At 47.4% G+C, this 24,913-nt stretch overlaps 1 protein-coding gene across 6 annotated transcripts; it reads left to right on the plus strand.

The window, feature by feature from the left end:
- The first annotated feature begins 30 nt into the window (after positions 1-30).
- Positions 31-24,266, plus strand: USP20 (ubiquitin specific peptidase 20). 6 transcript variants are annotated; one of them, XR_008580038.1, is made up of 27 exons: positions 826-964; positions 1,985-2,023; positions 4,300-4,412; positions 4,805-4,858; positions 5,555-5,617; positions 5,737-5,868; positions 6,448-6,544; positions 6,733-6,802; positions 7,391-7,504; positions 8,616-8,694; positions 10,036-10,477; positions 11,392-11,529; positions 12,809-12,921; positions 13,362-13,534; positions 14,004-14,098; positions 14,659-14,692; positions 15,156-15,201; positions 15,465-15,645; positions 16,110-16,236; positions 16,345-16,514; positions 17,141-17,222; positions 17,594-17,702; positions 18,043-18,145; positions 18,399-18,470; positions 19,466-19,650; positions 21,859-22,151; positions 22,690-23,686. XR_008580038.1 is itself a non-coding variant. In XM_054849052.1 (26 exons), exons 3-25 carry the CDS (start codon positions 4,332-4,334, stop codon positions 19,624-19,626), a joined length of 2,736 nt encoding a protein of 911 aa, XP_054705027.1. In that variant the 5' UTR covers positions 826-964; positions 1,985-2,023; positions 4,300-4,331; the 3' UTR covers positions 19,627-19,650; positions 23,942-24,266. The 6 variants fall into 6 exon arrangements, 3 of the variants coding, with proteins under 3 accessions (XP_054705026.1, XP_054705027.1, XP_054705028.1); XM_054849052.1 differs by lacking the exons at positions 21,859-22,151; positions 22,690-23,686 and adding an exon at positions 23,942-24,266; XR_008580037.1 differs by lacking the exons at positions 1,985-2,023; positions 22,690-23,686 and adding an exon at positions 23,942-24,266 and having other exon boundaries at positions 827-964.
- The last annotated feature ends 647 nt before the right edge of the window (positions 24,267-24,913 follow it).

The raw sequence follows: 24,913 nt of genomic DNA on the forward strand, positions 1-24,913 counted from the left end.
CGGTGACGCCACAACCCCGCGACGAAGCCGGGCGGTGCCGCCCGTCCGCCAGCACCGTGGCCGGGCAGGAGCCGCCGGCCCTGCTCCCGCCCGTCCCGGCAAGCGGCGTCTCCTCCCGCCGCTCCAGCAGCGCGGCCTTCGCTCCGCCGGTTAGGCTCACACCCTTCCGGGCTCTCCCTGCCGTTAATCCCACCCCTGCGGCCCCCAAATGCACCCCGGCGTTTATTTTCGGAGCTGCCTTCCTCCGCCATCCCTGCGGCGGGGCACTACGCGTGAGGCGTGCCGAGCAGCGCCCTTGTTGTTAAGTGCTGGAGTTCCTCAGAGAGCGGCGGTGGGGCCAGGCGCCTCCCCCGCACCGCCAGCCTGTCTGTCAGGGATGCCAAAGGGAAAAGGTGCCTTCGGAAGCGCTTGTCACACACTCGTGCTTTAAATCCCGTCCTTTCGAGCAGGACCTGGCTCCTCCGCGCCCGGCTGCACCACGTCGAGCCGGTGCTAAACCCCCGTGTGGCCGGGGCAGGAGCCGCCGTGTCCCCGCCGCCGGGCCGTGCTGCTGGGGTTCCCCGGCTGCGGGGAACCGGGGTTCGCCCCTCCAGAAGCACCTGCCGCAGCAGACGCCCCGCCGAGGGCAGAGCTCTGCCCGCTCCGGTAACGCGGGCTCCGGCCGGGCGCTCTGCTTGGGGAGCCCTCAGGAACAGCCTCCCCGGGACCCGCAGGGGCAGCGCCGCCCGCCGCCTCCTCCTCCTCCTCCTCTCCCCCCCCGTCTCTCCCCGCCCCGCCGCGGCCCGGCCTCCGCCCCTCCCACGGCCTGCGCGGCGCCCGCCGCTCCGCCGCCGCCTCCCCGCGCTGCTCGGGGCGCCGCGGCCCTTCCCCGCGCCGGGCCGCAGGGCGCGGCCTACCCGGTGGCCCGGTCTGAGGCGCAGCCCCGCGGCGGGGCGGGGGCGGCGGCGCCCCGAGCATCCCGCAGGTGAGACAGGGCCGCGGGCTGGGGGCGGCGGCGGCGGGGTCGGGGGGGCGGTTGGGCCTCGGGCCGGAGCCCGTCACGGCCACTCCAGCCTCGGACGCGGTGCTGTGGGGATAGGCGGCCGAGCCGGCGATGATGCAGCAGCAGTGGGGCTCCGGCCCGGCCCCCCCCGAGTTCCCGCGGTGCTCGGGCAGCCGGGCGGCCCTGCAGCCCCCAGGGCCTGGTGCCTTCCCCGGGGCGACAGCGGCCTCTGCGCCCCCGCGACCCTCGGAGCGGGACCCTGCGGCCGGTCGGTGGTTCGTCCTGCCCGGATCCAGCGGTGTGCAGGGCTATTTATATTCCACTTCACTCATGCTTAGCAGCTGTAGCGTCTGTTAGGAGAAGACTTGCATTTTGGTGGTCTGCTGCACTTGAGGAGAGACGTAGCAGGGCAAAGGAGGGATTTTCCCAAAGTGTTTTTTTCTTAAAAGCTAAATTTCTAGGTGTGCCATCGTGTTGTGACCTCTAGTAATAAATCTATTAAAACCTGGTGGTCTCCTTTACCTGTTCTACGAAAAGTGCCTGGCTTTCCAGTACGTGATGCGGTGCAAACGTTGAGCTAAGAGTCAGAAGCACCTGGTTTCTGGTTCTTCCTTGTCAGTAGGGTAGTTCAGTAAATATTTCTTGAGTACCTCAAGTATAAAATGTCGCTAAGAACAGTGGCAGATACTCCTTTATCTTGGGAGGTTATGCAAGATGAGCGAGCAAACCTGGTAGTTGTTTTGTGGATGAGCAGTGCTAAGATTTCTTTTATTCCTACACACAGTTACTCCACAGACTGTGAATCTGCATATATATGAAATTCTTGACAGCTGGCTCCAGCTTTGGTACAAAACCACACAGTTCTTTTAAGCAAAATAAACCCTGAGAAATGTGTTGCTGTAGAAGCAGAGACACTGGGTTTGGCAGCAGTTTAAGCAACTGAAAGTAGGTTGCAGTTACCGTGGAATTGTTCTGACATGTTCGTGTACTGTTCTTCCGCAGCGGTGCTTGGGAAAGACAGGCTGAAGGACTTGTTTTAAGGTAACTTCTTTTCCCATCATACACAGTACGTTTTGACAAGCACAGTTAAGCTTTCTGGCAGTGTTTTTATTAAATTCCCAGTTTCCTGAGCAGCATTTGAGTGCTGTGTGTACCAGCTAAAGCTCTTAGGGCAGAGTCGTGGGAAGGTAGGGATTGAATACTTCCTTCTGAGCAGGCACAACTCGAACCTTTTCTGATGCATTCAGTCAGGGCTGAGAGGTGAAAATGAGGGTTTTTTCCCTGTTTTATTCAAAAAGGGAGGCCCTAAGTGGGAAGATCAGCATCCCAGTGCAGGAAAGTTTAAAGGCATGGTTTTAATTTTGAATAGAGTGGTCCCATGGAATGTGTTAAAACTATCCACAAGACTGTACTTAACATAGTGTGCTCCAAAACTGGTTCCCAGTTAGCTTAAGCTGGTGCAGATGAAGGGGTCTGGAGTTAATTTTAAAGCAATATTTTGTTCATTAGGTTTTCTGGGAAACATCTTCTGGGAAAGGGATAAGAAATCAAGAAAGGGGAACTAGCAAACATGGCATGGATACTTTTTTTTTTTTTTTAAATTGGACCAGCTGATGCATTTGGGAAAAGGGGTCAGTTTTGATGAAGGAACTCAGAGCCTGGAAGTGTCCTAGTTTTATGCGTTAGCCAAAGGTACTGCTGCCTTGTAACTTGTCTTTTAACTCAGTGTAAGTTACGTGATACTATTTTGCTTCTCCATGAAGCTGCAGGAAATTGCTCAGTTGTTTGTTAAACATCTCTTCACAGGTTACTGAGATCCTGGTTACAACTACTGTTGTGTTTTCTGGCATGCAAATATGATTCTCTCCCCTCTCTGGTTTTGCTGTGCTCCTCCAGTTCCATTTATTCAGTTTCAAAGAGTGCTGGAAAAACATTGTTATAAAATTATCCTTGAGGTTTGTCTTCTGCCAAGGCAAGGTGCTAGGCAAGCTTTTCAGCTCCCAAGATAAGTGTTGCTGATATGGCTTCTTTATCTTTTTTTTTTTTTCTTCCTTTTCTCCCCACTGTCAGTGATTCAGACCAGATAACATTGGGAATTCTTTCAAATGTCCTCAAAATGTGAAAACAACAGACAGTAGCAACCATGCTGCTGGAATCATTAACTTCAAGTTCATCAGAATTTTCCACTTCTTTTTTGTAATGATGTGGGCTTTTCATATTTGCTTCCTTTCCAGCCAATAGTAATATTTTGGATCCTGATCTGTGTTGTTAATATCACTTGTCTTTTTTTTTTTTTTTTAACAGCCACAAGTAAGGTTACTTAAACTATGCTTAAGAAACAGAAAACTCTTTTAATCTCCTTTTTCATAGCTGCATGTTACTGAGACATGTTTGAAGTCTTTTACATACCCATGGACCACCGTGAAAGTGTTTATTGTGATCTTAGGCAGGCAGTCATGAAATCCTCTGTGCTTGCGGTGCTTGGATGTAGGAGCTGGGTGGAACAGTGTGTTGTTACATTTTGTACAGTCTTTGAGAGTTATGTGGCTCACATTGTTAAAAATCTATCTATGAAATGGTAAATTCCTCATAGACTGAAGACTGGTTATCTCTTACAGATCATTTAAGTCTAATTCCCTCTTGCCCAGCTTCATTTACAACAATAATCATTTTTTTAATGTTTGATAAAGTATAATAACTGTTAGGTTCAGATCAGCACAGTATGGGTAGCATGAAGCCCCTAGACACCATAGGCTAAATACTTGTGTCTTGGGCTGCAGCGCCCTTTCACTTTTAATCTAAGTTTCATGCAAACAAGCTGATTAGATTTGTATCTCTTCACGCTGAGTGTGTTTTGCAAGAGGAAATCAGTTCAGATCACCATGTTTGTTTTCCCACCTACCTGCTGAGCTAGCACAGGACACCCAGTTTCTAGGGCAAAAGCGTAGCTTATCAGTCTAGTCAGGTTCACGGAGTACGAAGCATTCATGGTATACAAGACCAGTTAAGTTATGTGTGTAAAGCATGTATGAGTTAATGGGAGTTTTTATTTATTCTGTAGGACTCTGCATCATTCAGAGATGCTATGTGATCCAGACAGCCTAGGAGTTTAAGATGAAGAAGGTGGTCGGTGGGTCACTGTACCGCTGTTTTTATTTTGAGGCTACAGCAAATCCATCCCCATCCCTGAAACCCAGTCGGCAGCTGTGCTGCTGAAGCTGTGCCTGTGTACTGAGCACCTCCCTAGGCTTCTGAACACACATTCCTCATTGTACATATCATTAGCTTCATTCATGTGTTTTCCTTCCTTGTCCTAGGAAAACACACCCCCAGGTGAGTGTTGGTGAAAATGGGTGATACGAGAGACATCTGTCCTCACCTGGATTCCATAGGAGAGGTGACCAGGGATGATCTGCTGCTCAAATCCAAGGTACAGGGTGTTTTGGTTGTCAGTCCTTTCCCTTTTAGCTATTGTGCATGGGTTTGCATGTTTGCTTTTTGAAGAAAATGCTGCCTATCTCTATAGAGAAGAGGCAGAAACTCTTCTTCCAATGCTGATGTACCCTGCACAGGTCCCATAAAGTAAACCTTTGTCGACCCCATCTGATCTGTTTCTCACTGTCATTTTATCCTGTTCAAATGTGTCACTTAGCTAAATGCTGCAAAGCGTATATTTAATTGGCAGTGTGCTATTAAGAAATGAAATACTGTGAGCTGCAGGTTGGCGAGACCTGTCTTTTAGAGAAGTTTCCCACTCTTGAAGGACTAGGTTACTTAAAAACCAAACAAGCAAACCAATCTTCTTTTATCATGAATATGCAGGGAACTTGCCAGTCTTGTGGAGCTGTGGGACCAAATCTCTGGGCTTGTCTTCAGGTAAAAATGGCTTGCTGTTTGTGTGCATGATATGGTGGGACTTCTCTTTAATATAATTTTTAAAAAAATGTACAAAAAAAAAAAGAAGAAAAAAGCGGGAAGCAAAGAAGGGGGTTCATGGTAGAACTATCCACTGTTTTTTTATGGATTCCAAGGAAGAGATTCCTTAGATTAAAGGCTAATGCTGTCAGAGTATGCCAAGCTGTAACAGTTCACTCCTCATAGGTGGTTACCCCCTGGTAGTCCCAATAGGAATGAATAAAATGCCCAGCATTGACTGTTGGCTGGGTCCTGCCTCTGCTGGCAGATGGGAAGGGAGGCTGCAAGCATGAGACCTCAGAAGATGTTGCTCAGGGCGGCCAGGCAGAAAGGAATGAGAAGGGGCTTGTGGGCGGGCAGGGGCGGTTTATTTTTACACTGGAATGCCCAGACATTTTGAGACAGATGAGCCGCCCATTGGAGCAGTTGCTTGGAATGGAGCCTTTACGTGGGTGCAAACCTGGTTCCAGGTTTTCTTTCTCAAATCAAGTGATTGCAATTTTCCATCTTACTCTGGGCCTTGAATAAGAAGCAGGTTAGAAAACTGGTGAGATCAATTCTGAAGTTTTAGCTGCTGGTGGGACTGGAGTTGCAGACTATTTTGTGAAGGGTCTACTTTGATGTGCCCATTGTAGTTTTGCTGTTTTCTTTCATTAGATTGGTTGTCCGTATGTTGGTTGCGGGGAGTCCTTTGCTGACCACAGCACACTTCATGCGCAGGTGAGCTTTTCTCTTCAGGACTTTTCCTGTTACCTAATCCTCCTCTCCCCTATTCTGGTAGTCCAGTGCTTCAGCTTGAGCCAGCTGTCAGATTAATTAGTTCACCTTTTAATTTTTAGGCCAAAAAGCACAACCTGACAGTGAATCTGACCACTTTCCGTGTCTGGTGTTACGCTTGTGAAAAGGAAGTGTTCTTGGACCAGCGGCTGGCAACGCACACGCAGTCACCGCCAGTAAAGTTCACTGAACCGGTGGGTCTGTGTCACAACGTGGCAGGGTTAAACACTTGGCATGGTTTTTGTTTACCTGTTGCAAAATCAGCCAAGCGGTTTCTGCTATTGTCCAGGCTTTTGTTGTGATAGGAACTTTTTCACTGAGAGTGGCTACCTGTAGTGAGAGGACCAATAGCCTTGCCTTATAGGATCTCCCAGCAAGAAGACTTCCAGATGACTTGAATATCCATTTTGACTTCATTTTTTAACCTTTCCTAGCCTTTTCCATGGGGCATCTCTTTCTGGGAGGAACCACAACAGCTGTCACATCTTGATTTTCAATGCATGGCCCATGGAAATTTTAGCTGTCAGACCAGAAACACATGTATTTGTGACACAACTGCATATTCCTGATGTCTCTCTTCTCGTGTATACTGGAAGGAGTAATGGTACCATTTCCGCTCCCTCCTTGCATTAGTGAGAACAGCGCAACTGGTTCTTCTCTCTCCAGCGTGCTTTTTTTAAAGGCTGGCTCAATTTCTGTGTCAGACAATATATCTCAACTCATCTTTTAAAGCAGGCCTCTCACTGATGCTTATTTCTCTGTCTTTAATCTAGGATTCTCCATTGCCTGCTCACCCTTTGAAAGCTGTTCCAATTGCAGTGGCTGATGAAGGCGAATCTGAATCAGAGGATGATGATTTGAAACCAAGAGGTAACTGCATCGAGTTGATGAAAGGGCTGTGAGGGTAACTCTGCAATCTGTAGGACCTGCAGTGAGAGGTTCCAAGGAGCAGAGTGTGGAGCCTGCCTAGAAAGGGCTGAATTCCCTCTCCTTTGGAGAGGAATGTAGAAAGCAGCACTTCTGGAAAGTGTTTCATGCCTCTCTTGTTTGTGCTTTAGGCCTTACTGGAATGAAAAATCTTGGGAACTCCTGCTACATGAATGCAGCACTTCAGGCTCTCTCTAACTGGTAGGCATTAGGGCCTTTAGTAGAGTCTTTACTAGACTTCCCTCAGTATCAAAAGTGGTTCCTCTGATCCGAGACCTTCATGAGCCTTGCAAAGAGAAATCAGCCAGGATAGGTGCCGAAAAAATGGTGTGTTTGCCCAGGGCAGCAGAAGTTTTACACAGAAACTGAAGGAACAGCCAGCTTGTGGCTACATACAAGACTCATGTTTAGATGAGTGCTGGAAGTAAAACTCCATCATTTCTATTGTGACAGAAATGTATTTATTGCATGGGAAGGCATGTCACATCTCTTTATTCTCCCCAGTGATATCTTTCTAACAACCCATATCCTAAAATATTCTCTAGCCATCCTGCTGAGAAGTAATTCCAGGATCTCTTCTCTATACTGGGAACAGATTCAGATCAGCCTTTTTCATTTGTTTCAAGTTAGGAGTCAAGTCTGCATCTGGAATTACTTCTTCCCTCAATTTAAAAACCGTATCTTAAGCATGCTTTCAAAAAGGCACGCATTTAAGTTTTGATAAACCCTTAAATAGAAGCAAAGGAGAAATTTCTATGCACTGAATTCTTCTCTTTTTTTCTCTTGTAGCCCACCTCTCACACAGTTCTTTCTGGAATGTGGTGGACTGGTCCGTACAGATAAGAAACCAGCACTATGCAAAAGTTACCAGAAGCTGGTGTCTGAGGTTTGGCATAAGAAACGGTGAGTAGTCACTCCCTAATCTAATCTGGCGAGGTTTCATAGTTATTTTGGTTCTGAAGTCTGGCATCAGCAAAGAGGAAGTTTGATCTTCAGGGATAAGCACATCTCCTAAGGCAGTCAGTTCAAACCTTAGATGGATATGTGAGGATTTCCCCGTATCTAAAAGATCCCATATTCTGCTACTGGTAATAAAATGGGCATACTGATCCAGTGATCAAAAGAATACATTCTTAATATTATAACTTTAAAAAGGAAGATATTTTTTTTTTTTATATAGCCTCCCTGTTGGCAACGAATCAAACATGATGGAATAAGGAGTACTCTTGGCCATTTCTGAGTATTTTGCATGGACTGACGAGTGCTAATTACACTGTTCTTGATTAGTAGCGGGATTGATGATTAGGATGGAAAAAGTGATGCAGAGATTTTTACCAGAGAGAGTGGAAAATGCAGGTGATGGTTTGGGAGATGTTTACTATTGGTTCAAATTCTAGACCAGTTAAAAGTACAGTGTAAAATACTGCAGCTCCACTTAAATCTGAAGATTTCTGCTCTGTGTGATCAATTGAAAAAAATCAAACTAGGGATTTAAATGGCATTGAATGTTTGTTTTATGTTAGTGGTTTAACAAGGGATAAGTAAGATACAGAGCAAAAGCGAACTCTGTCTTTCTGGAAGAGAAGGCTGTAGACTTTGAAGCAATATAACATCAGTTTAATATTGGTTTTCATTTACCTCATTTACTGGGTGGCCAGCCCACCCAGATTTTGAGACAGACGTGGTGTTGCAAAATCAAACCAAGTAACTAATTGCAAAACCCTGCTCTGGAAAGAATCAAAGTGTGGACAGAGCTTTAAGTTACATGTTCTCTAGGGAAGATTCTCTCTGGAAGGCTAGACTGAAATGACTGAGATGTTTTCTGTCTCTTAATTTCGATGTCATCCAGCTAATAGAGAAATATATGCCCAGGCTTTGCAGGTGCATAATTATCTTTTGTCCTCTTTAACTAGTTACCACACCCTGTTCTATGGCTTATTAGACAAACTGGCTCCAGGCCTGATAAGCAAACTAATTTTTTTTTTCTTTTTTTCTTTTTCCCGTATCTAAACAGCCCAAGTTATGTTGTTCCAAGCAGCCTATCCCATGGAATTAAACTCGTCAACCCCATGTTCCGAGGCTATGCACAGCAGGTGGGGCCTCAACAAAAACATGCCTTTATTCCAAAGATGGTGGGATTTTTCTTCCTGCAGCGGTGGTGCTTGTGCTCAGGAGGAAGAGCTTGTGCTCAGGGGTCACGCCCGTTTTGTGTCAGTATTAGTGATCTGATAGAGCACTCATGTGGGATTGAGGAGACCCACGTTCTCTTCCAGGCCCTGCCTCTGGCTTGCTGGTACCAAATCAATGCATTTTCCTGTGTCAGCTTTCTCACCTCTGAAATTATGATGGTCACCTCCTTTATAAAGGGCTTTGAGATCTATTGATATGCGCTATATGAGTTAGGTATTATTTATTCACGTCAGAGCTGGGAAACCTGCATAAATCTGTACTAAAAAGCTAAAGATATGAATGTACTATATTCTTTTTCTGGGGAATTACAGCAAACTAAATCTTATTTAAAGATAGTATCCTTTTTTTTCTTTGAAGTTTTTATCAGCGTATCTCCTGTGTTTAGTCTTTAGAATAAAATGTAAACATCAAACTATGTTTGATTAGAAAATTTGCAAAAGAAGCGACAGTACATCTAAACTGTGATACTGACAGGAAGTCAAAACAGAGGATAAAAATAATGATTAATGAAAGAACTTCTATATTTATCTTTGATGTGAAGTACGTTGGATTGGAAAACTCTCAGCTGTAAAGAGATAAAGTTGAAAGGAAGACAGGGCAGGCTAAAAGCCAAACTTCTCTAAAATAACAGAAACATCATAATTAACTTTCTGGAGTTGTCAAAGTACTGAGTCGCTTTCCAGCAGATCCTTTGAAGCCAATGTATCAGCTCTTTTACCATGTATTATAAATGTAGGCGCTTGCACCTTGACCGTATAGTCTTGGGTTTTTGGTTCCATTCCCTATTTATTAAAGATTTTAATCTGCCCTATTTAAGAGGGATTGCTATCAGCAGAAGTATATGTTCATGAAATTTATTTTCTGGATAAGAGTCTATTCTCTACGGCCTGCTGTCTTCATTAAGTTTCTCCTTGTCTCTCACCTCTTATCAGTCGTAAAACCCTGATAAATAAGCTCATGGCTTGCATGCTGCGGCTGCTCTCTGGGTTTTCAGTGTCTTTCAGCTGAAGATGTTCAGATAAAAATTGGGCCTTTTATAATTTAGGAGCTAAAACCATTTATGTAGCAGACAGGCTTGTTGGTACAGCTCCACAGTACTCGCTCTGCTTCAGTAGGATCTCCTTGTGTTGCAGAGGTGGCTAACCTTTGTGGGCAGCACTGGGAGAGGCTGTGAATGGTGCCATCTCCTCTCATCTGCCTCATTTCTGGATGCACACTAACATGGAATTACCCCTGGTTTTCAGGACACTCAGGAGTTCCTGCGGTGCCTGATGGATCAGCTTCATGAAGAACTGAAGGAACCAGTTGTTGCAGAGACGAGGGATTTGGATACCGGTGATCAAGATGACAAGCGAGAGGGAGACCGAAGTCCTTCGGAGGATGAGTTCCTCTCCTGTGACTCGAGCAGTGACAGGGGTGAAGGAGATGGGCAAAGCCGGACCACAGGGGGCATGGGCAGCAGCTCCCTGGCAGAGACAGAGTTGCTGATCCAGGATGAAGCAGGGAGAGGGATCTCCGAGAAAGAGAGGATGAAGGACAGAAAGTTCTCCTGTGGCCATCGGCGCAGCAACTCGGAGCAGGTGGATGAGGATGCAGATGTTGATACTACTATGATGCCAGCTGATGGCAGAGCCTCACCTGAGATGCTGCCAGCTCCCTGTCCTGCCAGCCCGTGTAGGACACCAGGTATACACCTCTTCCAAATGTGTTACTTGTGAGAAGACATGTTATCATCCTACACAGGGACAGGGTTATAGTGCACCCATAATGTGTCCGTTCCTTCTATGGGTTTCAAGAGATTTTCCATCCAAGATTTTCCTCTGTCTCTGGCAGTAGTTCTGCCTTTCTGTACAATTGCTTCTGTAAGAAGCCAGAGAGGTGCTTAGCTGGGCTAAAGTGCCATGGAGCTGAGCAAAGACTGTGTCCTGAAGGCAGTGATAGCTGCCTCTGCCAAACCTGCAAACACTGTATTTATGCCTTTTCCTAATTTAAGAAAAAGGTTTTATATGTGTACATTGCTTTATCTGATAGGCTGGCCTGGGGAAATATTAGCTGTGGAAAAGGCGTGGAAGAAGTTATTCATTAATTTTGGACTGTTGGTTTTGTGGAGAGAAAAGAGAGGCACAGTTTGTGCGTTTCTTTGTCTTAAAAGAGCAGTAGTTAAGACGTAGGTGTGGAGTCACCTCAAACTGAACATATCCGATCTTTCAACACTTCTTTAAATAAGAATCTTACTCTGCCAACTGGCACTGAAGACAGCAATGCTGTTTATGTGGATTAGGGATACAGGAGCAAGCTGTAAAACCTAATTAGTCATAAGTGTGAAAAAATGGCGGGTGGGTGGTTTTTTTAATATGTAATTATTAGCTCTTCAGTGTAGCTCTGTATGCACTCTTATCTGTGCACTGAGGAAGCTGCCTCTGCCAACCTGTGCAAGAGGACAGTTAATAGACACAGAACTGTGTGTATTGGGCAAGATTTGTGCTGGAACGCAGAGCTGGGTTGACACTGACTGCAGTAGTGTTGCCTTTCATAACTGGGGTTTTCACCAGTGCTCTTCTCTCACCAGTGCTCTTCTCCCCCCCCATTTTCCCAAACAGAACCTGACAATGATGCCTATGTGCGCTGCTCCTCACGCCCCTGCAGTCCAGTCCATCACGAAATGCACTCCAAGCTCTCTAGCAGTCCTCCTCGCTCCAGTCCTGCCAGGCTTGGACCTTCCTACGTACTCAAGAAAGGTAGTGCAAAGAGTGTATGCTAGGAGACAAAGTGGGGAGCATTTGAGGAGGGGTTCATTTACAGAAGAGAGAAGGAATCAATCCATCGTGATTCCTGATTAACAGTTGTAAGAAGTGGTGATTCCCCTGGACATCAGTGCTTTCTAAAATAGTACTAGGCAAAGACTAGAGTAAACCTGCAGGTAAAGTCATGCTCTGGGCAGAACAGATGTTCTAGTCTGCTCTTATATTGGAGTCTGAAACAATTTCCACGTTTGCATCTGCATGCTGTGGTTGTTATTAATAAAATGGATATGAAATCCCAGGCACATTTAGCCTGTCCCTTTAGGGGAGTGTGGAGATGTGTAAACATTTGTCTGCCAGACCTGAATTTCATAACGTGTGGGCCAAAGAACTGTAAGATGATGTTATCAAGAGAGAGCTTCCTGCCTCTTAGACATCTCAGGCTCACAGGAATAGAATTAAGGCTGCAGATGTCAATCCAGTGCTGGGAGCATTGTTAGGGTTCAGAGTGGAGCCTGGCTTCTGTTGTTATCAGACTGGTCTCTTCATCCAAGCAAATTGCAAAATGAAATCCCTCAGCATTGCATAGCCTGCAAACACAATGGCATGTGCTTATACCACCGTCCCCGCAGCTGCTCAATAATGGAATTCTTTCCTCAGCTGTGTCCCAGCCCCTTGGCTGAGGTCAGCACAGCCACAGATGTTCCGGCCGGATAAAAAGCACTCTTATGTCCATGCACGTGTGGGTGGGGAAGAGGGTTTGTTGTTAAACAAAACTCTGTGTTTGGCCAGTCTCTGCTGTGGAGAGTCCTCTTGAGTGCGAGACACCTGAGGAACACATGGTAAATGTCAGAGGGGAAAAAAAAGGACAAAGTACACAGGCAGGTGAGGGAAGGAGAGCAAGTAAAGTGTAAAGCTTTGAGCAAAATGTTGCAAGACCTCAGAAAAGCAGTAACTCTCTGTGGCAGGGCCAGACTTCTAAACATCTAATAAGAGGATGGAGACAGGAATTCCAGTAAGACGATTGCTGCCTGCTGAGAGCTGGAACGTTTGTGTTGGTTCAGTTGGCTACCTCCCCCTTTCTTGTACCACGTGAAGCAGCAGCGTTCTTCGTGTCAGTTTAGAACGGGCTCCACTGTCTTGCTGGCATGGAAGTGGCATCTGAACATGCAGGACGGCGCTCATCCTGTGTTCTTGGGCGGCTGCATGACTCTACTGAGACAGAAGACTGGGAAAGAGTTGCTACATGATGGTGCTTCCTTGTCTGTCTTTTCAGCCCAGATGCAGGCTTCTGGGAAAAAGAAGAAAGAACTTCGTTATCGCAGTGTGATTTCTGACATCTTTGATGGCTCCATTCTCAGCCTGGTGCAGTGCCTCACCTGCGACAGAGTGAGTTGTTTGGTGGCTGTCAGTCACAAAGTAGAGTCTTCTAGCTCGCAGATTTTTTTCTTAGGAAATTGTGCTCCTGTTTCCGAGCGCTGTGGGATGCAGTAGGCCTGCGTGGGGGTGGAGGTGTGAAGAAGTCAGTGGGTGCTATGCAAAGAAGTCGTGGTTCTCTCTAGGGGTCTGTTTGCTTATCTGTGTTACTGAGTTGGCCTAGCAATATCACGTTCACATTAGAAAACTGATTCCAGTGCTACAAAAACCATGACAAAAGTCATCCTGCTGACAGCAGCGAAGAATAATTAGCCAGAGCGAGTTGCTCTTACTGTCAGCTCAGGTTTCTAGCCTAGACAAAATCCAAGCAGTGATAAAAGGTGATGAAGGTCAAGTCCCAGCTCCATTACATGCACAGGAAACCCAGACCTCTTCCTCTTGGATATTTCCAGGTTTCTACAACAGTGGAGACATTCCAGGACCTGTCACTCCCAATCCCAGGAAAGGAGGACTTGGCCAAGCTGCACTCTGCCATCTACCAAAACGTGCCAGCTAAGACAGGGGCATGTGGGGACAACTATGCCTCACAAGGCTGGATTGCTTTCATCATGGAGTACATCCGGAGGTGTGTTCCCCGGGCAGGACCTCTTTCTTCTGGGGTTTGCCCTGCAGTGCTGGAAGGCAGCTATCCCCACCAGTGGTGTTTACAGCACGTCAGTTGTAACCATTCCTTGGACGACAGTATGTGGTACCTCACAGGTCTTTGAGCCTTTTCATGTAAACCTCTAGTTCTGTCATACACCTCGAGATCTCTTGTGCAGCTGATAATCCCTCACTTACTTCTGCCTCTAGCTCAGTCTTGCCCTCCAGAGCAAATTAGTTCCTGGTGTAGTTTTCCAAATCATTTCCAGTTTGAGCAATCACAGTAGGAACATCAGCTGAGAGAAATCATACTTTCCCTGCTCCTCTGGGATGTGTGATGAGCTTAGGACCTACAGCTGGAAGGAAACCCATCATCCATTTGGGATTTTGTAAGCCAAAGCGTCCAGCTGTTTCACGCATAACTTTTTCTCTTGATCCCCTCTCTTGTGCAGATTTGTGGTGTCCTGTATCCCTAGCTGGTTTTGGGGTCCCGTTGTGACGCTGGAGGATTGTCTTGCTGCCTTTTTTGCAGCGGATGAGTTGAAGGGTGAGTTTTCTTCAGTGGGTTCTGACAGCACAAAACAAGGAAAACCGCATGGAGGAGTATTCCACATGCATTATGGAGGCAGATTAAATCTCCTGGTGGAAATCCTGCCTCAGTATTTCACTTAGAGACTAGCAGTACCAAAAGTTGGCAGTTCAGCATCTCTGAGCAGAAGGGAATTAGTTTTTCCACCTGCTCGGGGTAGGAAATCCGGGTGAGTGTGTCCTCAGCGAGGAGCAGACATAGCTGTTGGCTGTGAGTGCTGTGGCTCCTTAGCTTTCTGAGTTTCTTCACTTTCTCCATCGAGTCCTTAAGCTCTAGAGGACTCAAACATTTTGCTGTATTCACTTCTGCTGGCAGGCGATTGCATACTTTTCTGCTAGTTGACTGCATTCTCTTCTAGCCTGCACTTTTTGAGAGAAGTGTTTGTTTAAATCTCTTCTCACCCTGGCTTCCCCAAGAGGTGGCTTAACTTGGTTTCTCTGTGCTGGATGGAAATGTAGCTGTATCAGCGTTGTGTGCTCTGAGCAACTGCATAATGGCTTTCTTCTCTTTGTTTGCAGGGGACAATATGTACAGCTGTGAACGGTGTAAAAAGTAAGTTTGCTTTATCTGTATCGTGTTGTATTTCTGCAACTTTATTTCTCTGTACTGCTGTCAAACATTTTGCTATGCCCTCTGCCTGGACATTTCTGCAGAGTGGCACGTAAAACCTGCCTTGCCTTATACTAGAGTTCTGGTCTTGAGAGGTCACTGATCGAGGATAGGAAAAGTGCTGGCTTCGGGGGGAAAAGAAAGGAAGGAGGATATGAACAGGGATGTGGTTTGGCAGTAATGGAGCTATTGTATTAGAAAGAAGAGGCATGACAAACTACTCATGCCGTGCCTCGTTTGGGAAGGATGCTGGAAAGCCTGAATTTGTTGCTGCTGGAATTCAGGATTTGTCTTGGATTTCAAAGCGAGCAAGACCCAGCCTTGCCTTCGGCATCCTTTTTTTTTTTTTTTTTTTTTTTTTGGCATCCCCTTTTTTTCTCACAGCTGGTTTCTTTTCCTCCCTCAGACTGCGGAATGGAGTAAAGTACTGCAAAGTCCTCCGGCTACCAGAGGTGAGTAAAAGCACCTTGTTTCCTAGTTTTCTTTTAGCAGCCAGTGAGGATGCTAGAGGTAGAACAGAAATAGCAGTTTGCTTTGATGGCAAAGTCCTGTATCTAGACCAGAAGAGGCTTCCCCATTCTAAGCTGATGAACCAGCAGGATTCATGACTAACAGGCAAAGAACTCTTGCAAAGATTAGATACAGAGATGTGCTGTTTTATCAGAATACCCATGGCAAAACTGCGCTTTGGTGTTCTCTGTCCTTGCTCTTTTAGATTCTTTGCATCCACTTGAAACGGTTCCGGCATGAGGTGATGTATTCCTTCAAGATCAACAGTCATGTCTCCTTCCCCTTGGAAGGGCTGGATCTGCGACCTTTCCTAGCCAAGGAGTGTGTCTCCCAGATCACCACCTACGATCTGCTGTCAGTCATCTGTCATCACGGCACAGCAGGCAGTAAGTCCTTCTTCTGTGAGTGCAGGCAGAGGTGACCAGGAATGAGACGAGTATGAGCAAGGCAGCAGTGTGTTCCAGGACTAGCCAACACCTCTGCCGGGTGAAGTGCAGCGTAAGGCCTGTCCCCTCCATTCCTAGGCTTGCTCAGCCTCTGCCCTTTGAGAAGTGAACCCAGCAGCTTCTGACAAATCCCCTGCAGCTACTTCAGCCTCGCACTGGGTTGGCTCAGACCCTTTTCTGATGTTCTGTCTCGTTGAGAGGCCCTTTCCGAGGAAGGCAAATCAGGGTGACAGTGCCAGGCTCCTCTGCTCCTGCACAGCTTGCCTGAACAGGAATTATGCCTTTTTTTGGCTCGCTCTCCATCTCTGCCAGCATCTAATCCATTTTGTGCTGCTGACTTTATCCCAGGCCTGACTTGTGTCTGCACTCTGAATCCCAGAGGTGTCATGTTTTCTCTGTTACAGGTGGGCATTACATAGCCTACTGCCAGAACGTGATCAACGGCCAGTGGTATGAGTTTGATGACCAGTACGTCACTGAAGTCCATGAGACCGTGGTACAGAATGCAGAAGCCTATGTCTTGTTCTACAGGTGAGCTCTGCCCTGGATGCAGCAGTCTGGTTGCAGAATACCTAGAAATGCATTTGGAAAACTAAGTTTTCAGGAATCGCTTATTTTCTCTTCCTTTCCCTGCTTAAGGAAAAGCAGCGAAGAAGCTGTGCGAGAGCGTCAGAAAGTGGTGTCCCTTGCCAGCATGAAGGAGCACAGTTTACTCCAGTTCTACATCTCTAGAGAGTGGCTCAATAAATTCAACACCTTTGCTGAGCCTGGTCCCATCACCAATCACACCTTTCTGTGCTCTCACGGAGGTAAGGCAGTGCTGCGGGACCTGCCGTTCTCAGCTGTACCTCTGTGCTTCAGAAAAAAAGCTCCAGCTGTAATCCTGATACAGTCTGCGCTGCATTAGGATCCGCTGCTTTGGCAGAAACTCCAGCCCGCTCGGGGAGAGATGAGACAATTACCACATTGTCCTGCTGATCAGAGGCCCGGAGGGATGTGTAGTGCTGGGAAACAACAGTTTTCAGTTCTCCAGTTTGTTTTTTAAAAACAAACCTGTAGAAAGCAGATAAGGCAGCATTTATCTGCGTTACCCTATCGGCAAGGTTGGCATTCAGTGTTTGTTTGGAGAATGGAGCATGCACTGCTGAAAAGAGCTGATACCATGTTTTACTGTTCTGCTGCTTCATTTGTCATGCTGGGGAGCCCTCATGTTTATAAAACTCCAATTGGAAATAAAGCATTTGATTAGAAATTGAGGCCGTGAATTGAGAAACCTCCACAATTAATGGACTCTTGACTGTCTTCCATTAGCAGAGGAAGCAGACTCTGGAATCAAGTAGTTTTCAGCAAGGAAGATCTGCCTTTTTTTATTTGTGTCTTTACCCAGCAGTAAGGAGTTCCCTGGTTAACTCTCCCTCTTGCCTTTCCTCCACAGGGATTCCTCCCAACAAATACCACTACATCGATGACCTGGTTGTGATTCTGCCCCAGAACGTGTGGGAATATCTCTACAACAGGTGAATATGGCCACTTCATTCTTCCTCCCAGTGAGTTATGGTTTTTGTTTCACACCTTGGGCAGTGACCAAGACACAATCCTTTCCCAGGACACCTTGAAGGCGTGCAGTACTTGGTGTGGACTGCCAAAGACTTGTATCCTCCTCATCTAAACCAAAACGAGCTATATCAATCCATTGTCCCAGAGCAATATTGTGACCCTCACTGCGTTGAGTAATGGCAGTGCTCTCCATTCAGAAAGCAGCTGCGGCTGCACCTCCTTCACCAGTGTCTGGAGTAGCGTAAGAATCCATCTCTGTAGGATTCAGGGCTGGGAAGCACTTCCATTCTCCTGCAGTTCTCCATTCCCCTCCCTCTCTCCCCATGCTCAGGTTTGGGGGTGGCCCTGCTGTGAACCATCTATACGTCTGCTCCATCTGCCAAGTGGAGATTGAAGCACTTGCCAAACGCAGGAGAATTGAAATCGACACCTTCATCAAGGTTTGTATGGGAAGCATCTGGAAACAACGGCAAAGGGGAGAGGTAGGAAACGGAGACCTGTCGCAGACAGTTCGTGGAAAACTCTTGCCCCTGTTTTCCAGAACATGACCTACATGATAATGCTGTGTGTGGCTGCATGCAGACACGAAGTTTGAAACCATCCTAGTCTCTTGCCTGCTCTAGTGAGTGCTCTAGCGAGCAGGAACAGGTTGTGAGGGAGGTGGTGGAATTACAAGGGGTTCTTCTGAAGGCTGCCTTACAGTTAACAGAAGGGGCTCCTCCAGATCTCAGAAGTGACTAACTCCTTCCTGCATGTCTCTGTCCTCCTCTGCTCCCACAGCTGAACAAGGCTTTCCAGGCAGAGGAGTCTCCAAGTGTCATCTACTGTATCAGCATGCAGTGGTTCCGTGAGTGGGAAGCCTTTGTCAAGGGGAAGGATAACGGTAAGAAGCCAGAGACCTCTGGAGTCTGTCAGGGGTGAGAGGTGGAATGGAAACAAGTCTATTTGCTAGGTCATTCGGAATTGCGCCTGGCTGGCACAGCTTGAGCCTGAACGGAGTTCAGACACCAGCGAGACCACCCACAGGTCCACAAGGGCAGGGCAGAAATAAGAAGAGAACTAGCTCAGGAAATAAGCTGAATCTGGTGGCAACATGGAAAGCAGAATGGCTTTTGACGTGTTTGTTCTCCTTACAGAGCCTCCTGGACCAATTGACAACAGCAAGATTGCACTCACTAAAGCAGGTGGCCACGTGCAAGTTAAGCAGGGTAAGGCTTGTGCTTGCTGTCTTGGAGCGTTCCTCAAAGGTGAAGGAGAACGTTCCACTGGATCTAGCTGTCCGTAGTCAAGTGGTCACAGAGCAAGATGGGTGTTGCAGGGGCTGACAGTTCTCTGCACACCCCTGTGTTGACTGCCCTGAGCGAGCCATCCGGCAGCTCCTGCACGACCAACTTGCTTTTGTAACTCGTTACAGCGAAGCCCGCAGCCCCCACCTCCTGCTGTTGCCTTTGCCCAGCGTTGTAGCTTTGGTCGTGTGTTGCTTGTCTTGGTCTTTACTTTGCATCTGCTGCAGTCTAGCTTGGGAAGTAACACTGCTTGTGCTGTCTTCTCTGGGCTCTCCTGCCAAGCCCATCAAGATTGCATCTGTATCTTGTCTGTCTCTCCAAGTAGCCCTTTCTGCATTCAAGCAGCCCTTTCTGCATTCCTCCTCCTCTGTAACCTTTACGGCAAAGTTCTCTGTTTTTCCTGCTTTGTGCTTTGACCACCTTAAGTCATCCCTCCTAGGACAGCTCGGAGGAGTGTTTTCAGTCTCTCCCAGGCAGCGCAGCCCCAGCTGCCAGGCATCGCTGTGTCCGAGCGCCTCTTTGTAAGCCCTTGGGCTGGCAGAGCTCGTTCCCTGCTGCGCATGCGATGCGGGGGGTGGGTGGTCAGGCAGACCTTGGTGTCGTGGGCTGTTGCTGCTCAGTTCCTCTTGGGGAAAGGAAGAAGTGACTGCAGCAGGACCCCACTGTGGTTGGTGACACTTCCAGCAGCAGGTCGCCCTGTGCAGGGCTGGTGGGGACGCTGCAGCTGCAGCGGTGCAGGGCGGAGCTCGGTGGGTCTGGACCGTGCAGCTGCAGGAACCACTCGTGTCTCGCTTTTCCTGGGGGTGGGCCTGTGCTGGAAGGTGGTTGGAGAGGACATTGTGGGGCACCAGCCTGTCCCTCCGACAGACCAAGAGCCTGCTGGCTGCATGTCTGATCACTGCTGCTGTCCCTTTCAGGTGCTGACTACGGGCAGATTTCTGAGGAGACCTGGATTTATTTAAGCACACTGTATGGAGGGGGCCCAGAGATCGCTATCAGACAGAACGTGGCCCAGGTCCAAGAACTGGAAAACCTACATGGGGAGCAGAAGATTGAAGCAGAGACGCGGGCTGTGTGATCTGTGCGGGACGGGGCAGGGAAGGTATGGCACAGATACGTCCGTGCGGGGATGGAAGGCTGGGGAATCCTGAGGACTCAAACCTCTTCCCCTGTCTGGTACTCGAAGGTGTGTGCGGCTCCCACCACCACTTCTGGGGAAGGCAGGTTTCCTCCACTGTCCTTTCATGTGGCTTTGAACATTGGGGTGGTACTGGCATGACTGGGAGAAAAGCAGCTTCTCTGTAATTCATCTCTGGATAAAGCCGTGCTAGGAGACTGCAGCCAGACCTCACTGGGCCCTTGTTTTGACCAGAGCCCTCACCCTTTTGTTTGCTCACAAGAAACCGGCACTCCCAGCTTGCCCCCAGTGAACCAAGTCTCTGCTCCTTTGCAGGTTTTGCTTTTGGCACTTTTTAACTCAAATGTATAAAGATAAGAAACGTTATTTATGTTTCCAGCAGGCAGTGTTGCAACTAGAGAAACCTGTTCTTTGAAGTTGACTAAAGCCACAAGGTCTCCTGGTAGTTTGGTGCTGGTGGTGCACAACTGTCACAACTTCCTAGTTTTGCTCTTTAATTCTTGCAAATTCAGTTGCAATCAACTAAGAAATGCTGAAAGAGGCCATTTCTTTCTCCCCTAGCCCCTAAAGCCACACCTTCAGGGTCCTGCAGGTTTGTGTTGTGTTTTTTTTTTCCCCACCTTGTATCTGATTTCATGCGTTCAGCACCTTTTCAGAGAACAAAGCTGGAAGATGAGTCCTCCTTCCCACTGTACCCTCTCTAAAGCTCCTGGCAGCTTTGAAGCGATGGGCTGCAGCCTTGCAGGTGCTTAGCTCACAGGGCTGGGTCACGAGCGGCTTCACCTCAGAGCTGTGGAGGGGCAGGCTTCGCCAGGTGCAGGCTTTGGGACTTGCGGTTTGTAGCCTCATGCTCAGACTGCCCCTGCTGTTAGCCCTGATCTGTCCCCACAGCCGTCAGGAGAAGTGAAGGGTGGGTGAAGGATGAGGAGAAGCCCGTTTGTTGGCACAGAGCCCTTGGGCACCCTTGGACGGGTGCTGGGGAAGGGGCCTGGCCCAGCGGGCCCTGGGCTGTCAAAGCAGCTTTTTAGGAGTGAGCTGCTTTCTGCAAACCAACCCCCACCCGTGTGCTGAGGTCATTCCAGCTTTCCAGCACAGATACTGTTTGTGTATACAGTGGCTCATTTAATGAATAGAAATAACTTGCTCCCCAGTCTACTGCCACTAACGAGCCAAGGAGCATCTGATAGCAGGCAGTGGAGAGAGGCGAGAAGACAAAGGTGGCTGAACACTACTTTTCTTAGCAGGGCTGTTCGTACAAGCTCTTTGTTCAGCTCATAAGCCAGAAAGGCAAAAGGGAAATCTTTGAGTGCAATTTAACAGGAGCAGAGCAAGGCAGAGGTGACTGCTTGTGGGCTGAGGAACCAAACCGCGTGTTTGTGGTGCTGGAACCTGAACGGTTCCACAGCATCAAGCCTGGCCGTGGTGGCACCAGGCTCAGCCTGGGGCTGGGACTTCCTGCGCACCTCACAGAAGAGCAAGGGGGGGTGGAGGGCAAAGGCTGCTCTTGGACTTGAGATAGAAGGTGGGGAAGAAGGGAGGAGAGGAAAATTTGGAAAGAAAATTGTGGCCTTCAGATTTTTTTTTTGTAGACCAAATGTTTGCTGCAAACAGCAACAACTTCTTTAAAAAAAAAGTCTGTAAATGGTTCAGCATGTTAATTTTATGATCCTGTTTATTGGATGCTTGTATATACCCAGCCAGGCCTGAGGGGAGGTCAGAGAATGAGCCACTGTTGGGATTTCTCATTGTTTTACGCTGTGTCGTTAGCCACTGCAGCCGCCTTCGAATCTGCTGCAGAGCCTGTAGGGCTGCATGTCTGTGTTGTCTGTGCTGTACAGATTGTAACAACACTCCTGTGCTTACGTGTTAGACTTTGTGCTGAAAATGTGTTACAATAAATACATGTGCACTCAACAAGTTGCATGACTGGTGCCTGCCGTGCGTGGCCAGAGGCTCTGACAGCTTCCAGGGAGCTGATGGTGTTCATGGAGGAAAAAAAAAAAAATAAAAATGTAAAAAGTAAAAAAAATTCCAAACTTCCTGCTGACAAGAGGCTGAACAGTAACGTTCTTCTGAGCAGCAGGGAGCCCCTGTAGCCCAAGCCCACTAGGCCATACTGCACTCGTTCAGGGGAGCTTACAAAAAGACTTTGTTTCATTTACCTGATTTCAGCCGAGTTTGTCTCCGAAAGCCCCCGTGGTGTCTGGAAGCACGCGCTATTCATGGCCAGCACTGCTACGAAATTAACTTGCAAGGGAAGCAGTTGAAGTTTCATCGAGCTGTTCCAGGTTTCCAGAAGGGAACCCTGTGCAGTCTTCTGTCAGTCCGTTTTGCAGATAAAGATTTCATTACCGATATAACCCACTTCCCTGGTAACGCTTACGTGAGAGCAGCTTTGCTGCCAGGGCCCCAGGAAACACAACGCTCTTGCCAGCACATCGTCCCCCCGGGAGCTGCTGAGCCAGGTAGGTGATAGGGGTCCTGCCCAAGGACAAGAACAGTTCTCTGCCAGGGCAGTAAATGACAGCGTGTCGGCTAAAGCCTGAAATCGCTGAAGAAACAGAGCTGGGGTTGGGTTAGTAAGAACGAGCAGTTTGTTCTTTAGCAACTTGAAATTGAGCGTTAAAACTTGCGTCTTGCAAACAAACACGTCACCTCAGCAACTGCGGAACAGCTCAAAACATTTCAGGAGATGTTAACGAACGCCCTCCCCTCGGGAGGGGATTATTCAGTGTCTGGACAAACAGCTCTGGCACCGCTCTGGCAAAACCATAATTGTACTTTCTGTTACGCTCTGTCCCTTAAAACACTCACAGCTCAGTTCTGCATCTCTGTTCCATTTGCAGTCTGACCGCAGCCTTGCTTTTCTCCGACTCCCGCAGTGGGCAGCTCCAGTATTCCTGCGCCTCAGCTGCAGCCTGGGGACCCGCTGCCAGTGCCAGCTAAAGTTTATCACTGAATTATCAGTTCCTTTTGCAAATCACTTCATTTTCCCCTTACCAGGTCCCTTGCTGACTGCAAGAGAGATGAGATGAAAGAGCTGTCCATGCACTGGGCTGGAGGAGCAAACCTCACAACTTAATGATCTGCTCCCTCCTCCCAGCCAAAGCACACAGCGTCCCGCACACTGGTGACACGCTCGGTGCCACAGCCTGCGCATGGAAAACTCGTTTTATTTTCTTCCCGGTTACTGCTCAGCTTGGCTGTGCTTTAAAGCCTTCACTCACTCACTTGGTTGTGCTGTTTCTACTTATAGTTAGCAATGCTAATACTGTGTGAGAGAAATCAAAGTTGGAGCCAGACAGACACCCCCTCAGATTCATTATTTCCCAAAAATGCAAAGACTAGCAGACTGTTTCATAACAGTATTGATTTGTCTTGCATTGACAGGGATGTTAATTAGTGTTGGCAAAGAACAACTGAAATTGTTTAAAAAAAAAAAGCAATCTGACCTTAGAAAAAAAAAAAAATCCCTCTGTAGGTGCTTCAGGTGATCAGTCAGGTATCACCCACAGGAGCCATACAAGTCCAAACCCTCATGGATTCCAGACGGGCCACACACTGTTCACCAACCCTCCGTATTAAAAGGGAATTGTAAATATCCTCACCCAGCCTGACAGAAATGCATCTGCTTTCCCAATTATTCAGTGAAGGAAACATCACTGGATTTCATACGTCTGCATGTTCACGCATGCACCGATGTGTTATTTGCAAAGCTTGCAATGGGTTTAATTTTAAAGTATAAACAGTATCAAAAACATCTGCCAAGACTTCCAGTTAAACCAGAGCATTTGCTGTGGGCCTTACAAAGTACAACCCTGGTAACAGGAAGTATTTCCCCAAGCTCCCAGTTCTCATGGCCTCCTACCAAAGTGGGGGGGGGGGAATCAAGAGCCACCTGTCTGCCCCAAATACAGCGACAACTCCCATCAGAACAGCACATTTTTCTTTCTCCTCAAATGACCAAATAAAAAGCCAAACCCCAACCACTTCATTCTCTCTCCAGTGCCAGCTGGAAAGATGGAAGTTGGATAAAATTGTGCCTCAGAGTGACATGGTGGGAATAGCTATGTGGGACGGTTGCTCAAGGTACAGCCAGAGCCACCTTAATACTTCAAATACCTGAAAACTCCAGTATGAAAGAATATGAAATAAAAAAATCAACCCAAAACCCAAGCACCACGAGTAAGAATGTTTCATCAATTCTTCACTGCACTGAACAGGCTGTTTCTGCTTACTGTTGTCAATTGTACAGCTGGAGGGGAAGCCCAAATCCATCCCAGAGCCACCGAGCAGAGCGAGGAGCAAGCGCGGCTCAGGGGAGCTTCGGGCTGTAACGTTCATAGCTGGCTGAAACAGCAAGTCACAGCTAAATTCCTGTTCTCAACTGGAAATGCGTGTGCTACAGCAGAAAGCTCACCGGAGAGCAAGGGATGGGACCGTGGCGCATCAGGGAAGCCCTGGTAAAGAGGCACAGCTGTTTTCATCGGGAAAGGGAAGTGACAAAACCATTTTTCTTCTTCTCTGGATGATCAAAAGGGTCCAGTGAAACTATTTCTGGAATTAAATGTTTATTTAAATATGTCGATGACTTTCCTTTCATTGTTACAAGGTCAATATTCGCTTTCAAATGGAAGCACTTTATTTGGTTGAATTCTGTCTCCAGAAATGAATGGGCAACACCAGAACCTTTTACATTGGCAATGAAATCACAACACTGAGATGCCACCAAAATCTAGAGATCAGTGCTCAAACACACATACACACACATATACAAATAAAAAAGTGCTCAACATCATCATGTTAAAATAGAATTTGGCTTCTTTTAGGTCTTTTGACACTTCAGGCAGGAAAACAAAAACCAAAGAACAATATGCATCAAACTAAATGAACTTCTGAAAAATACTCAGCATTAAACACAACTTTCAGTATCAGTAAATATGTTTCTTCTCTATTTACAGGTGTTAAGAAAGGGCATTAGAGACTTTTGCTGGGGATAATGAGATTTTGTAGGATGTACAGTCCACGCTTCTGGGCAAGGTTAGTAAATTCAAGCAGAGTTTTTATAAACCAGTCACATATTTAGGCCTTCAAATTTTGCAAAAGGTAAATTCTACAAAAATGACTCATTTGTTACCCTGAATAAAGGCAGCGGAACAGCAATGTGTAGGCTACGATACATGACTGTCGGCTATTTTTTTCTTGCAGTACGTTTTAAGATCCGGGA

The sequence above is a fragment of the Grus americana genome, chromosome 20 (genome assembly GCF_028858705.1).
Source record: "Grus americana isolate bGruAme1 chromosome 20, bGruAme1.mat, whole genome shotgun sequence".
Taxonomy (NCBI): Eukaryota; Metazoa; Chordata; class Aves; order Gruiformes; family Gruidae; genus Grus; species Grus americana.